Source organism: Sinohyriopsis cumingii, chromosome 15 (assembly GCF_028554795.1).
Source record: "Sinohyriopsis cumingii isolate HCF-2022 chromosome 15, ASM2855479v2, whole genome shotgun sequence".
NCBI classification, from domain to species: domain Eukaryota; kingdom Metazoa; phylum Mollusca; class Bivalvia; order Unionida; family Unionidae; genus Sinohyriopsis; species Sinohyriopsis cumingii.
In genome coordinates, this window is record NC_142975.1 from 127,308,974 (window position 1) to 127,326,681 (window position 17,708).

The 17,708-nt window shown below is 37.3% G+C and overlaps 1 protein-coding gene across 1 annotated transcript in view; it reads left to right on the forward strand.

Moving 5' to 3' along the window:
* LOC149782723 (CD109 antigen-like) overlaps positions 1-17,708 on the forward strand; it is a 264,351-nt gene that overhangs the window by 128,633 nt on the left and 118,010 nt on the right. The window contains exons 15-16 of the mRNA XM_089934226.1: positions 5,424-5,624; positions 14,552-14,701. Coding sequence (XP_089790352.1) covers positions 5,424-5,624; positions 14,552-14,701 — 351 coding nt within the window. The remainder of the gene's footprint in view (positions 1-5,423; positions 5,625-14,551; positions 14,702-17,708) is intronic.

Consider the following 17,708-nt stretch of genomic DNA (forward strand, 5'->3'; position numbering starts at 1 on the left):
AATCATCACGAAACCAGAAAGATTCGATCTTATCAGCCATATTAATTTTGAGCAATTACTTTATCATAGAATGTCTTGTTTTTGTAAGGTCCTCTGTAACAACATGTTTTCCTGAGTTGCCTTTCAAATCTCCTTGTTTAGACATTACTTTTGATTTCATCACATAAATCTTAAATTTGAAGCTTTGCCGCTTTTTGATTCTCCTGATGGAGGAGAACATTGGATATCATCAGGTTCACGGTAAATATCTCAGTTTATCACTCAGCAGGGCACAAACAAGATCATCTATGTTACATCTTTATGCACAGTACCTCTAGGCTCGGGCACAATGATAATCCTAATGATTTCCCTCATCGAATACTGCTCCAAGTTTTCACATTTGTAATCCCATTCGTCAATAGTATGCTTCAGAGGCTTCATTTCCTCATCCTTCACATACAGTATGAATTACAACGGCTTAATTTAGTTAGCTTATATTCTAAGGCATCAGAGATAAACTGACATATACTCCTTTATGACCCTCTCAACGGCCGGTCTGAGTGCCTCCAAAGAAATATGTAGCAGTTCTCCACACAATCAGAACTACTACGAGATTCCAACACGACTTGTGCCAAGTCGACCGACTACAAGGCGAAAAGTTTTCCGAACATTCCCTTGTAGTTTTCTTTGCAATATGCGTATTCCAATGAGAATGGTGTGTGCAAGCTCCACTCGATATGTGTTTTGGATGACTCATAATAATTCGAGTACGAAGCAAACAGTCAGGCCATTACGGATATACGGAAGCAGGACCTTTTGGCGCAACCTTTTTGGCGCCGGACAGTTTGGCATAAGCCGTTTAGGCAAGAGACATTGTGTCACAAGGTTACTATACTAAACCTTGCTGAGGATATCCTAAACGTAAATTGTCCAGCTAGTTTGGAATAAACAGACAGCTTACAGAGGTTAACGTAGCCCAAAAAAGTGCATTGTAAGCAGAACATTAGAAAATATAAACACAGCTGGAAAAACATTTATTTTAATTCTTTCCTACAAAGATTGCTCATTTACATTTGATAACTTCCTTTGTATAGTAAAGTTATCTCAAAATAATAAACTAATTTTTACCAAATACGAACATATCGTATAATCAGTCCATAACAATTATGCGATAATCCTTGTAGTAAAATAATTACAAATACTGTAATGGTTTCTTAAAACAATGGCCAGAAAATTTGGTAACATGCTTTTGTGAAGAATATGTTAACGTTACTTCAAAATTAACGAATTCTTGCAAGATACAAACAAGTAGTATAAATCATCCATCAAAAAGTATGTGATAAACCTCGTAGGTACTCATTAAAATTTCGTTCGACACAGTAGCGAACTAAGGGTAAGTCGCGCCCGGGGGCCAGTGGCGAAAATGGCGCCCAGGGCAACGATGTCGGCCACAATACGAGGCTCGAGGCGCCGAAGAATGGGGAAGGTTCTTCGGATAGGGGATTTGGGGGAGAGCATGTGAGCTTCTACAGCAGGGCATGGGGCGGATCACTGGCCAACAACGAATGTCCTGCAAATGAATGCCATCTGTTGGCTTTTTCCTGACAACTAAATTCTCTCATTCACACAAGACAATCAAGCACCATTTTATGCATGTCTGTCATTTCCACATTAAGTCCATTAATTTCACCCTATTACTGGTACGTGTCAAGATGTACGGAAACCATAAATGTTCACAAAATCAATTTATTTATAGACCGTTTGTTTGCAAAAATATTGATATGTCTACACAGCATCGTATTGTTATGTACATTTAATTTAATTGTTTATCTGTTAGTTTTAATTTTTTTATTTCATTACATGTTATTTTAATGTAAAATTGTTTTCTGGACTTGACCTTGTCCAAACTTGAATTCATTCCTGCTTCACCTGCTTGGCCTTTTTATGTTTTTAAATTGTTTCTATGTAAGCAACTAATAATAGCTTCATTATTCTCTATGTGTATGAGCTAATTAACCGAAAACAGGTATTCAGGTGGAAACATGTTGATTTGGGTCAGAGTTTTGGGGATTCCAAAGTGAATTTTATAAACTATTGTGTTGTAAGTAAAGAAGGCTCATTAAATTATTCTAGAAGGTTACTTTCCATTAGGTAATATTTATTTATAGAAAATGCTAATTTGTGACATGGGGTCAAGCAGACAACTATATTATCTTGTGACTGTGAAGATTTTACCAGTCGTGCTTTAACATCTAGCACTTTAAGTTGTATTATGTTGTGACCAGTTTTGGGGTTAATTTTATTTTTATCAAGTTATTGAATACAAGTGATTATTTTCTCTAGAAATACAAAAGTGCTCTGATATAATTCTTTGATAACGACATTTATTGAAATCTAGACTGAATTCAAACCTGGAATAATATTTATGTGATTCAACAAGAGACTGTTGACAAATCAGTACTTCGCAGACCATAACAGACACGTCATCTCCTTTAATTTGTCATCTCCTCGGGACTTGAACTGAGTTTTATTCAGGACTTTTTATTACTAGGATATGCGTCTTTAATTCTTGGATTATTTTTGGATTTAATTCGCAATAGCGTAAGTTCTTTTTTCTCACTGTTCACTTTGTATTCTAAGGAAATAAATTATTTGTTAAATTTTACAAAGCTTGTTGTCTTCACTCGCTTCTGTTACTTACTTTAAGAGCATAGATTCGTAGCAGTATAATGAAGAAATCTGCGTTATTTGAAATTAACGACATCTGCAGGCATTTACAAAAATATAATTCCCCATACACTTTCCCATATATAACTACCAGTGGTTGTCTGACGGATTCGAAGAGAGATGTTTATTTTAACTGATTCGTGCCCAGGCGATTTTATTGATCAATGTCTGGATTCATTTCACTCGCTCTGATGCGACAGTGTATTGGCGGGGTGTTAGAGGGAGAAGCAGTTTGTTCATGAAGTACACGTTGGCAACAGAAATTGATCTGCAAATTCTTGTTTTACGGTAGTGTTATGTACTTTGCTGAAAGGTCGGGAATTTAAGAATAACAAATTTACAAGTACACAGTTTTGGTCATTTTGGAAAAATGTTTCATCAGCTCTGGCACCTGGGGCGACCCCCCATTACTGCACTACTGGTTCGTTGTACCTCTCGACAATCCTTTTTATTCTTGCGTCTGTATCAAGATATTTCCTGCTTTTGATCAATGGTTGATTTCCACGGACGAAATGCTCATGCACTGCCTTGCGCTCGTTTTGAATTGCCCTGATTCCGTCAATAAATTTCCAAATGTTACGGCGATCCAACCCATGTTTTAATTACAATCTTCGATGGGCAGCTTCAGCGTAATTACGTGTAAGATCATCTCCATTCAGGGTCCTCTCATGGACAGATCAGATTTGCGGAGGGAAAACTGCACGCCGTCTACCTCGAAGGCTTTCAGGCAGGGTCGGATCGGGGTGGGGAAAATTTCCTGGATTACTGGACCCCACTCGGCTAAAGAAAAAAGTATACACACATACATACAATAATTTGTCACTAGAAATTTGACAATCGTTTAATTCTTGCGCACGTTTATTGAATATTATACACACACTGAATAGATAGACAAATAGACTTTTGCTTTGCTTCCTTTGCGAGGAAAGCCTTTCCCTTTATGAAATTTTGGCAAAGAAAACCAGCACTTGTCCTAATCCGGTTTTAAGAGCGACCAATGTAGAAGTCCATATATCCTTCGTACACGCTTTGTTTTACCAGTTTCCATTGTAGTTAAAGAAATTTGTATTTATGTTTAAAGGGTAGTGAAGTAAGTGTTTATTTACCGTTATGAGAGAAACAGTAATAAAAGTTCTTACACACTGTGCAGTTTGATGTTGCGCCGAAACGGACCGATACTATATCTTTCAACAAGTATGAATACAGTAAGTCCTTTGATCTATCGTCCAAATTAAGTTTTGGCTGACTACAATCCTTTTGCTCTTTTTAATGTGTGAGCATCATCTACAAATTAATTAATGAATAATAATGTATTAACGAATTCCACACATCTGTGTTGCATATAGTTTTCAGTATGCACTTGTTGCTCAAGCAACACATTGTATACTATTCTTACGTATATGTTGGTTGAAACGTGTTTGATTAAATAGCTAAAAAATTAGTTTCAACGATATGTATAAGTTAATTATCTAATTGCTAATAATTAGTCTAACAATCAAGGTTGTTCAATTTATGAGCACTTTCAAACATAGATCAAACTAACCAAGAAAACCAGTAAGTGTCTTACATTGCTAGCGGCACTTTCAAGCAGTAGACTGACATAGGCAACAGGCGACATCTTTCAACACCATATAATCAAAAGACTGTAGAATTGTATTATCTGTTCCTAATAAAACTGACTTACCATTTGGAAAAGCAAACTTTCTTTCTGAATGGAGAGATTTATCGTTAACAAATAAGGAAAACAGAAACTTTTTGTAGCGATTAAAATACATGAAAAAGAAAACTGCAATACATTTGTACATCATTTACATATCTCACCCTTTTCTGCGTCATTTTTAAACTTGAATCTTTCTAAAAATCCTGACATTTTATTCTTGGAGATAAGACGCTTTCTTCATTTTTTCCTCGAATTGTTAAGGTAAAAATACATTATATGAGCAAAACAAAAATTGTAACGTGTAAAGACAAATATACCGATTGATGCAGCATCGAGTAGGCGTGTCATTAATCTTGTACATATCGCGCCAAAACGGCCGGCGCCAAAACGGCAAGTGCCAAACTGTTCAGCGCCAAAAATGGCCGAGCCCAAAAGTCATGTCCCCCGGATATACATGTATACATGACTAGTATCGTCAGTATGATTACTTAAAAGACCAGCGAAATTTAGATCCATCCTTTATAGTGACAATCGGCAAGAGAGAGACTTGCCAAAATTTAGATCAAGATAAGACCCAGGAAGCATCAAACCATCTCGATGTGTTACGAGTCTATGCTCTTAAATAAGTAACAGAAAAGAGTGAGAGACAACAAACTCGGTAAAATTTAACAGATAATTTATTTCCATAGAATACAAAGTGAATATGAGAATAACAAACTTACGATAATGCGAATTCAATCCCAAAGCAATTAAATTACAGACACAAATCCTAGTAATTAAATGTGCCGAAGAAAATTCAGTAAAACCCGAAGAAATAAAAAAACTGAAGGAAATGACGTGTCTGTTATAGTTCCTAGTGTGTTGATATGCTCTCAGTCTTTTGTTGAATCACATTAATATAATTATATATTTGAGATCACTATAAATTCCAGTGAATGTCTTTATCGAAGAATTTTATCAGAGCACTTTTGTATTTCCAGAGAAAATAATCACTTTAATTCAATAATTTGAAGAACAATTTGCAGTACGATATAATATGTGAACTGTTTATATACAGGTTATAGCCAATAATCAAGTCGTTTATTCCGGAAAAGCAAATGGCCTGGGGGAGAAGTCAACATTCATTTCATTTAGGATCACGGAGAAAATGCAGCCTTTTGCGCAGTTGGTTGTTTATTACTTCAAGAATGGTACTGAATGGAATGCGGATTCAACTTACTTCAACATAAATGACGGAATCGAAATTTTCAAAAACAAGGTATCTTTTGAGCGATCCTGACAATCCTCTATGATATGCAATCTATGACTCAAACTTCCATTTAGATTAAAAATTTATTAAAGGTGAGCCTATGACGTTATTAGAAGAATTTCGTCTGATACTTTGTTTTTAAAGATTATTTCATGGTATTTGATGTTATTTCCTTAAACATTTATAGTATTATATAATTTTGTAGTTCGCAGGTTAGACTGGAAACATAACAGAGCAATAAAGAAAGACGACGAGAGTTAAACCCTACCACCACCTTCTCTTTATTATTTTCCTTTCTCTGTCTCTTATGAATTTCATTGTTATTTTAGGTTACCTCTAAGAGTTAAACTTAAGAGATGTTTCAAAATACATGCAAATAATAAAAACTAGTTGCGGTTGTAACTGATTTGAAAGCATGAAGCAATGAATTAAACGTTTCGATTTTACTGGAGCATTATGTGTCCCGTTTTAGTTAGAGTATTCTAACCACAAGTTATAAAATATGCTTAAAATAAACAGAACGTGGAAACGATCAATATTATACAACTAAATAATCATGGTTGGGCATTTATCAAAGTGTGGATTATACACAATCACTCAGAATGTAAATGAGTTTTGAAGGAATTTATGTGAACTTTATATTTCGATAAATACCCAGCTATGATCCTATCATCCTACAAACTTCAATTGTTCTACCTTCTGTCGTCAAATTTGCAGATTCCATCAACAAAGCATTCCATTTTTCTTGTAGCTCATAGTCTTTCTTTATTAGCCTCTGCACACAGTCTCAGAATACATAATTCCGTCTTAGCTAACCAAAGAATGTCGAGCAACATCGTTTAACATCACCGTGGAACCAAGCGTATCGGCTACCTTTGGTAAGCAAACATGACCTAGCCCGTGCACATTCACAACACAAGAGTTCTATGGTCACCGTGTTTTTTTTAAAAATATTTTAATTTATTTATTTACCTTTCTATTGAGCAATCGTACCTAATCTTTTATCATTTATTGTTCTTGCTTCTTACATCGTTCTGTTTTCTCATCACCCAAAAACATATTTAAAGAGAGCGATTGATCTTACGTCATATGACAATAAACGCTAAAAAATAGCTGACTGAAAATAATATATTAGGCAAAATTGCAGTAACTTATGAAACCACATTTAGTCTAAAAGCCTGCCACAAGATTTATTTGACTGTAGCCGTGACCGTTTGGTTGCAGAAAGGATTATGTCAAATATGATTTCATTACAGTGATGTGGGGGGGGGGGAGGGTAGGAGATTGTTCCTGCTATGCTGTACAGGCACAGGTTGATAGAATATCATCCGAATATCATGTAATAACCTGTAATTCCCCAATCAACATCACGTGACTGTTTATAACCAATCACAGGGAACTATATATATATATATATATATATATATATATATATATATATATATATATATATATATATATATATATATATATATATATATATATATATATATATATGGGTGCAACACTTTGTCACTGACATGTTTTATAGTTCTTCGTTTCTTGGCTATACACGGGCAACATTATTTTTCTCTTTTCAGTCGCATAATGACTTTCGTGCAGTTTACAATTCAGTGATTAAACTTGGTATACATATAAATCATCATTAGAAGATGTTTCGTGTATAGATCATTTCGCCAGATATGACATGGCAAAGCTTTTTTTTGTTGCTAAATAGCTACTGAACAGCCAGTCTAACCTTCAGTTTTTGTTTCTCCATTTTCAGCATTATAAAAAAATAATACGTTTGTAGTATTTGTGACTTTCAAGCTGGCGCACCGGTTTTGGTACCCAATCCCTAAACGTCTTTTGCATTTTCCATGACTTTTACCCCACTGATAATATTTTACACACGTGCTTACGCTATTGTAAGCCGCATTAGCGACCAAGTGAAACTTCTACTGGGTGTCCCATTATTTGATCTGTGGACCAATCCTGTAGCTGACATACAGTTGTATGAATCAAAAGTTTCTACAACACATATGTGATTCAATATCAGAGTATTATTTTGAAATATTGTACAATACCGCTAGAATCATCACCGTTCGATACATATCGTATTGTGAAATGATTCATGTTTGTGACTAATGCTATGATTAAATTGCACTACCATTGGTATTCGTAACGTCACAACAAATATTAAATCACTATTTAGACTAAATGTGTCAGATCGATTTATCAAAGACGCCCAAAATGTGCAATATAATGGTTCAAATACGCATTGAGAATTCCCTGAGAAATTTATCAGATTAGGGATCGCATTGCGCTGAAGCGAGCACGACGGAAACTCTGGGAGAAATAAAATAAAGAGCCAGAAAAGTCACTGCATGATGCTGTAAAATAAAACTTTAAGTCGCTTGCTTTAGATAAGTCGCCCTGCGACAGCATCGAAATAACAAGTAAAAGCAGCCAAGATTACTGTTGCAGGCAAATCACTCAGAATAATGCTATCGACAATAATAAAGTATTTTCTTTATGTATACGATCTGATCTACAACACCATGGAAACGAAGCAGCGAGGACAATCGGAGAAATTCACATATGCCTTGTTAGGGCTGATGGAGCAAACATCATACATGGTATAAACAAGCACTCCAGTCCATCTGATATTGTTGGATAAAAACGTACAAAGTCTGGCCGTATTTGAGTTGGCGCAATACTTTGTGATGGATCATTTGAGTTCCTTTGAGCTGAGACCGAGTTGTGGGAAATCCTATTCAGGCTTGAAAGTGATATTTATTGTGATTCCAGAAACAACAATCCTGTGCATGAGAATAAGCTCAATCTACAAATTCATATTACCATTAAACATGCATATTTTATGTCGATTGATGGATCCCATGAAATTCTAACCTACCGTCTACATTATAACCTCCGGCTTCCGATATCACCGAATGGACATGCGCAGAAGAAACAAAGGCGAAGATTTGCTAACATGAATGTGGACTATGTTGTTAAAGGAAACGCTGACGATGTTGTCACAGATAAACAATGCTGCAACAAAAGTGTATAAGTGACTGTAAATCAACTTAAAAATCCGCAATAATGATACCGAGATGTACAGCAAAGGCAAGTATGCTTACACTATTGGGACGTCCTCAAGACGAGCCGCGTCCGTCCGCGTAGGTAACTTTGCGAAACAGTAGCGTAAATACATGTCAAGGTTCCTTCATGTGCCAGACGGCCCGAGATCGCAAGTGTGATTGCTGATGAGGGCAAACGTAGCCGTGTTACATGTTATATTGCCGCTGCGTCTGCTGAGTATGCTCGTCAAACGAATCCATGTTCCAAAGTTCAAGCTGCACATACAACATACAAGCCAATCAAAGACCCGTGGATCGCCTTTCAAAACTGGATCAGGAAATTTTATCAACAGTGCAACAGCCGTACTGTCCGGGTACAAGGATAACTTTGTTCTCTTTTCGGACTTGATCATGCCGCTTATTGTCTGGAAAAGTGTCAAAGGAGGAGCCATAATCTCAGATGCTTACTTTCACAGTAATGTCTGTATAATCTTGAACCGAGGATACAACGAAGCCGTCAATCATGAAATCGACAAAGGCTTTACAACGATGCTCAGAAAGTTTGATAAGCACACCTGAGAATGATTCAAACGATTCTTACCCCATGCGCGGAAGATCATACTCATGCTTCCGTATGTCCAGTTAGTTTTCAGCACCGGCATGTATCCAACGGCGCGCAGAGATAAACGTGGAAAACAAACGACAACCGACGTTTGGAATAGGGGATCTTATCCGCGTTACATCCCGCTCGCGATCGTATAGAACAGTCGCAAAAATATCTACAGCATATAGGTGAGCTTAAGTTTGTTAGCACATAATTTCCTGTAAGGGTTTTAAAATCAAACGTTTGAAGGATTCAACACTGGCATCGCCGTTAATGTGTTCGTTTGAAACGAAGCTCTTTAGTCGATTGAAATATTCCCATATGCAGGAAGGAAAGCTGCACTTTGGCAGACTTGGGTTGATTTACTACTGGTGAGCAGCATGGACTTGTCCAGCTACATGGTATCACTACTTGTGGATAAAAGATCTTCCCAGAATGGTTTGCCTTGATGACCATAACATTTACTGTGATGGAGTCAGAGAGAAGCTTCATCGTGCAATTATGCTTCAACATGGCACGATGTCAGCCTGGTAAACATCACTGGGTGTTCAAACTTCAAACCATCGAAGAAATTGTCCGTGGCACAGGTAAATAAATTTGCCACAATGTTCGTTGTATCAGTCACGGTTAGCTTTTGCTGCGCTTCCTAACTTTCCAGAGGATGCTTAAACCTTCCAATGACCACGTGGACCGTAATATATGGCAACCAGGTTTTTTTTTATCCATGATTATATATCAATGTGCTTTGACTCCAAGCGGCAAGCAAGCGACCACCGAGTGTAATATTGGCCTTCATACATCCTTTGACAATCCATCTTGCGATTCTTTCTCCGACAGCTGGTACCTCAAGATCATACTAGAAGCATCATTGACGCGGTCCACATGTTGTTCTCCGGGCTTTCGCCGTTATTAAAATCCAGTCGCATATATCTAGACGCATATGATTGTCAATATGATCTTTATTCACCGCCCCCCGAGGTCTTTTGGACTAGAACATTTGAAGCTGAAGGTTCTCACAAATGTAAACTTCTTTGCTTGTCACCGGATGCATGTTCCAGACATTGCATGTCAGGTATATTAAGTTACAACACAAGTTGGACTTGCGGTACGAGTTTTTACGGCATCGCACACAATATGAATGTGTGATGATAAGTAACAACAATAAAATTTAAATGTTTAATCGACGCTAAAGAGATAAAGCTCCGCTTTTACTGATATTAACTTCTCTGTAGGTGAAACCCCGAACATCCAAGCAAAGGTTGGATAGAATTAGTCATATCTTTCCTAATTATGTTCTCGCGCTTATCACATACCTGGCTGGATTAGGGAAACCTCAACTGTTTCTGAATTAGATTATGTGATGGTCGACATGTAATAGGCTGTGCGTGATTGCACTATCCTCAGGCGATCGGCCGTACGATGACGTACTCAAGGATTTTACGCTTGACTGACACTGACGACCTTCACCCGAAAATAATAATGTTGTTGTGCACGACGATGTTATGCTTGACTACACTGGACAACAAATTTTTACAAAAGTCATGTTACTGAAATAAAATTAGTCAATTCTTATCAATTTTTATGTGCTGAACACGAATATGACAGTCAAATTGCAAAATTGGCTCTAGTTTTTTTGTAATCTGCAAGAAATTAATGTTTACATAACGAAATGCATTCCAATAGTAAAAGGTCAACTGTAATAGCCTACCTATAAAAAATCAAGTCATTGACTACATCTTAGATTTCTTCGCCTGTCTCTTGTACAGCTGTTCGGGAGCATCTCTGAGGAGTGTCCAGCAGTAGTCAGCCAGCATTGTAGTGGACCATTTTCCCTGGTATCTTTGTTCCATTGTTGCGATATCTTGATGAAAACGTTCGCCGTGTTCATCACTAACAATACCACAGTTGCTAGGAAAGAAATCCAAATGGGAATGAAGGAAGTGAATCTTTAGAGACATATTGCAGCCAAGTTTCTTATACTTCATCAACATGTCTTCTACTAGTTCCTTATAGTTTTCTGCCCTAACATTTCCGAGGAAGTTTGTAGAAACTAGGCGAAAAGCATTCCATGCTTGTTTCGCGTCACCTTCCAGCAAGTTGTTGAACCGGTCATCTTTGAAAAGCTCTCGAAGCTGAGGACCCACAAAAACTCCCTCTTTAATCTTTGCTTCGCTGAGTCGAGGGAATTTTTCATGCAGGTATCGGAATGCTGGCAAAGTCCGGTCAATGGCTTTCACGAAGTTCTTCATCAAACCTAGTTTGATGTGAAGGGGTGGTAGCAAGATTTTCTGAGCCTCAACCAGAGCTGGGTGTTGGATATTCTTCTCTCCAATGGCTACATTCTGCCTGTGAGTCCATTCCTTCCTCATGTAGTGCATTTCCCTTGCTCGGCTATCCCACTCGCATAAGAAACACATGTATTTTGTATATCCTTGCTGCAGTCCCATTAAAAGGGCAACTACCTTCAAATCACCACAGAGGTGCCAGCTGTACTTGTTATACTCAATGGAATTCAGTAGCTGCCTTAAGTTATCGTATGTCTCTTTCATGTGGACAGCATACGCTACTGGAATAGATGGAAGAATGTTTCCATTGTGCAAAAGCACAGCCTTGAGACTCAGTTTCGAAGAGTCCACAAATAGTCTCCATTCTTGTGGGTCATGAGTGATTTTTAAAGCATTCATGAGGCCCTCAATATCGGAACAGAATATCAGATTACTTTCCTTTCTGAAGAAAGGCTCCAATTGCTGGTGGCGCTTTCGATATGCAGTAATTGTGACATCTTCTTCTAGAAGATTCCATTGTTGGAGTCTTGATCCTAGCAATTCTGCCTTGTTCTTTGATAAGTCCAAATCACGAATCAGGTCATTTAGTTCTTCCTGTGTTATTCTGTGTGGGGTTGATGATGCACCACAGTGAAAATCTGGATCACTGCATGCTGATGGACCAGGAGAAGAACAGGTCGACTCACCTTTGTCTTCGTCAGATGAATCAAGAGAATATTCTGCTGGAGGTTCTGGAATAGGAAGTCCCTCACCATGTGGAACTGGTCTCAATGCAGACGGAATGTTTGGGTAGACTATTCTCGACTTCTTTCGCTTCGTTATTCCGCCGGAAAGAGGAGGAACCAAGCAGAAGTAACAGTCATTTAGGTGGTTGCTTGGCTCTCTCCACACCATTGGGACTGCAAACGGCATTGATGACCTTTTGCAATTCAACCACTGTGAAAGCTGTGTTGTACATGTAGCACAGCATATATGCGGAGCCCAAGGCTTGTCTTGGTCACCAACCTTGCATCCGAAGTAAAGATGATATGCCTTCTTCACTTGAGAATTGATACTTTTCTTCTGGTTGGCAAATGTCACTTCCCCACAAATATAGCAAAAATTGTCCGCGGTATTAACACACTTTCGAGGCATTACTGTTCTTTATTGTACGTAAATGGATAAAATAATAAGTTTTATGTAACAGTAGCTTGAACTGTATCGCACAACGTCTAAAATATTTTAAATGCTGAACCTATCTGATTGGGCTTTATATAGTACACTGCTTACGTCAGCTTCAGCAGCCGCCTGGCATTAGTATAATAGGCCTACACATGTATAGTACACTGCTGACGTCAACTTACTTCAGCAGCCGCATGGCATTAGTATTGCATTGCATCAGAAAATGATGCAATCAACTGTGGATGATGTGAGCATGATGGTATTATGCAATGTTACATCATTATTCCGGATGTTGCTGCAATCCTACTGGAGAAATTTACACAGTGAAACATAGAAAATGAGGTATATGAATATCTTCAAAACGAGAGCCAATACAAATTTTTCACGGTTATATTCGTGTTCGGCACACCAAAATACTACAGATTAGGGCCTTTTCAAGTCAGTAATGATTTCACTGTTGACCAGTGCTATCAAGACAACCCCGCGATAATATTTTATTGTGCTGGACACAAAAGTACAGACGTGACTAATATAAACAGGATGATGCGCGCGTGTGTGAACTGGGACAATTGCAACATGATGATGACATTTCTGGGTGTGCAGTAGATTACCAGTGGGATGAGTTTCGGAATATGTTCACCGTAGTCACCAGACACATATATAGTTTGCTCATTATCAACATGAGTGATGGACCGAAAATGTATCGGAGGATCTGTGACGCAGTGTAACAATCATGATCAAAATACACGATGAAGAAACCTGCCAGCGATGTCATAACAGAGGGTGCTGATCGATGTCGGAAAGCTGGTCAAGATCGACCGGAACTTCTTAGGGATATCATAGGTGTCTGAGAAATTTTGAAAGATATGTATTTGTCTCTACAAGATCTCACAACGGGCATCGAACAAACGTTTACGTCACTGATCAAATACACACGCGAAACCGACGCGCAAGTGTCAGCGATGATAAGCAATACCTCGTCCGATTGTCAAAATAGCCAAACGTACCAGGGCTATCAAGAAAGTAGAAAGAGCCACCGCAGAGTATATTGGATGCTTTCCAGAGGCAATTATTAAAATCCAAGAAGGCATCGAAAAAATTGGAGCCAAAGTTAGTGTGGTCGGCTGCCTAAGTGCATCCTTGGGACAAGTACATAGCTTACATTTCCATGGCAATAAATTGTTAAAACTGCCATTTAAACTAGCAAGAATCAAGCCTATTTCTGGTTATAAAAGAACTAAAACCAACAAGCAAACAAAATTCCAAATAACAGACGTGTGTGTGTAATTTGGATTTTTAAAGTAGCTTTAAGAATTATTCAGTCATATCGCTACGATGTCTGCAGTGTGGCAGTTTATAGTTATGTCTAGCACTGGGGCATCATGCCGCAGACATGTAGCATGATGTCCCACCCAGACACATTATCCTGACACCAGGTCGACCAATCCTAACACTAACCTCTTAATACTGAGCGCCAGGCGAGGCAGATGTTAGTACCATTTTTGTAAGTCTTTGGTATGACTCGGCCGGGGATCGAACCCACGACCTCCCACATCCGAGGCGGACGATCTAACGACTAGGCCATCAGAGCGGTCATATAATAGATAATAAAAAAAGTTTTGTACAAAATGACATATCAAGGAAGTAAGTTCCTGACCGGCATTCAAAAGTAAATTATTTCGTAATGATTATCATATTTACCATTTTTGTTCCACTAATTTTCTGTTATAACTTTAATATTCCACTCTATTTAATGTCTTTGTAACAAGATTTTATTGTAATTAGTCGTTGCTGAATAGACGTATCTTTTTGTACTATCTATAGGTCTCTCTTCATTTTGATCAAGCCACAGTAGAACCAGGCGATCGTATAAACTTGCAGATAACAACAGACCCAAGATCGTTGGTAAACATATTGGCAGTGGATCAGAGTGTGTTACTGATGAAATCCAGGAATGATATCACAGGGACCGAAGTATGTAAAAGTGTGAATATTTCGAGCATTTCCCCGACGTTTCAAATCTTTTAGGAGTTCCTGTCTGATTTCTTTGAATTCCGTGATTCCTTTTAATTTTCCTGAAATAATATTGAAATATTTTGAGGCATGAATACGGCATGTTACATGGTCACAACACGAAACTAAGCAGCTAAGCACCAAATTATTCCACAATATGGGTGGAAGTTTAATTCATTGATGTGCTTTAAGATGTGAATCTTACATTATATTGAAGGTATCATAAAAGTGAAAACAGAGTAATGCAAATACCGTAGCTCCATGGATCGCCAGACGATCGTATACAATTTATTTTTACTTTGCTATATATCCATCTCTTTTATTTATTGATGGTATTCCCTCTGTTTGAACACAATAATGCTCGTTTTTATCGCTCTTATATGTTGCAAGGAGTTACAAGCAACCTATTTTGAAGACGGTCTGAAGAAAATTATAAAAGCACTTGATGAGACTGGAATTTGACCCACCTAAGTGTTGTTGGATTATATTGCAACACTGGCGGTGCATTCTAGATGTATTGAAACAATAGAATTCACTTTTACGATTGTTCATCTTTCCCGGGACAACAATCCCCATTAACGAATCTGAGCTTCGGTCGTAATAAAACAAATGGGGGTGGGGGTGGGGGAAATCACTTATTCCCACCTCTGCGTAGGTTCGAGTCTCGGGCTCGGCCAATGTGGACACATGATAAAGCTTGCATGTAGCTTCCCGTCGGTCGGTGGTTCTTTTTTTTTTCTTTTCTTCCGAGTTCATCCTCCATCAGTTATACTGGCCGCCATGTATAGCCTATCTTGTGCTGAAAAATGGCGATAAAACCCAAAACGATGACAACAACAACAAAAAATAGGAACAACTGGCACCATTCCTTGGTGTGGTCTTTTTATTGCTGTTATTATTATTATTATTATTACTATTATTATTGGGGCTCCGAGTAGCCGAGTGGTCTAAAGCGCTCTCCGTTACGGATCACTGCCATCTCACATCTGTCTGCGTGGGTTCGAGTCTAGGATTCGGCCAAGGTGGGTATGTGAGAAAGCTTGCCAGTAGCTTTGTGTGGGTCGGTGGTTCTTCCCGGGGTTTTCCCGGGTTCTTCCTCCACCATTAATACTGGCCGCCATGCATAAACTATCGTGTGCTTAAATATGGCGTTAAAACCCAACAACTATTATTATTATTATTTCTTACAGTTTTTGAGCTGCACACATATCCGGAAATTGTATAATAGAAGAAAATATATTAAAAAAAATTAAATGTTTCTTTGTGACGATATTTTCGAGAGAACATGGAAGTGTTTTAATAATGACCAATTCACATACACAAAACCTGCACACAGTGTGTATATTTACACATATTAAAAAAATGAAGTTGATTTGATTGAATTGAATAAAATAAACCGCATACACGCAAACACACAAATACAAATTCAAAGAAAGGAACATGAAATACTTAAAAAGTTACCAAAAATTGTACTTATTTTTAAAAAGAAAGCACGATGTGTATTTACTGATGGGAAGAGAGGAGATGGAAGACTCTTTCCAAGTTTCTTTAATTTTCATGTCAAGTGACAAATATTGTCTGCCCGTCCTTATGTCATGTTGGCTCTAATAATTTGGAAAGTATTTCTTGCATTAAAACCAAATTTGACTCTCGGTCTGATATCGAGAAAACAAAAGGCAAGTTTGAGTTTCATCATTTCATCATTTTTCAGAAACATAGCCCCCTTTGATTCAGGATTTTGCACAATTTAAACGATAATCGGTATATTTTTAACAGCCATCAATTGATTACCCTAAACGACGAGAATAAACCTGGTACATTTCTAATTAGAGGGGTAAAGGGCAAACAAACAAAAAAGAAAAACGGTTATGTTTTAACCGTTTTTTGTTGTATTTGTTTGTCTTGTCTATGTTTTGTAGTTGCCTTCGAAAAGAACTCATTCAGGAGTCGAAAGCACTCAGGCAGCTACATACTAGTTTCGCACTGTTTCGTTGTGAGTTTATTGCATATATATATATATATATATATATATATATATATATATATATATATATATATATATATATATATACACGTGGAGGGACTTACAATTTGTTTATTATAATTGCAGAAGAATCAAATTTGTTTAGTAAATCTGAGGATAAAACTGACAAACATTTGCAACATAAAGGTGGATATATCACGGAGCATGGTCTTATTATGACGCAAATTTTGAATATTTACATCTTGTAACAATGTGTTGAGACGTTTTCATTACTGGGTAACACAGAATAAACTATATGTATACGTTTAAAATTATTGTGACTGTTTGAAGTAGAAAATAAAGAGAAGAAAACAAAACAACAGTGCAATATTGCGTTTGAATTTACTTGTCAATTATATTCATATAAATATTAAAATTCAAGTGCGCATGTTTGAAAGAGACCGAATCTTTGATTTCTAACGAGTATGCTTAAATTATCACTTTAAGTTCAGTTTGTGAAACATTTTCTTGTATTAAATGAAACAAAAAATAGAGAGTTTGAATGTAAATAAATGAGTTTTCTGTATAAGCCTGAATGTATTTAATAACTGCTAGTCTGTACAGTTTATCATGCAATTTGCTTGGAAGTAGAATGTATACTAAGCAGAGTATAAGAAAAAGGGCCCTTATTAGTCCAAAACCTATGTTACGTTTAAGAAGTAAGGAAAAACTCGACCTGCCTATGACTGTAGATTAAATCCATTCATATGTCCCATGCAACATATGTAAGAATTCAAAGCAATGCAGATAAACTGATGATGCAAATTCGCATTAGATATTTATGCCTTTCTCCCGATACGTACATGGGGATGTGTTGTACAATATCTTTCATGAAACGCCTAATGCCTAATTCATTTTTATCAAAAGTATACATTAACAAATTTAAAAGAATGTGATTAAAAGGGATTATGTAATAAATACAAAACCACAAGGGTGTTTTGTTCC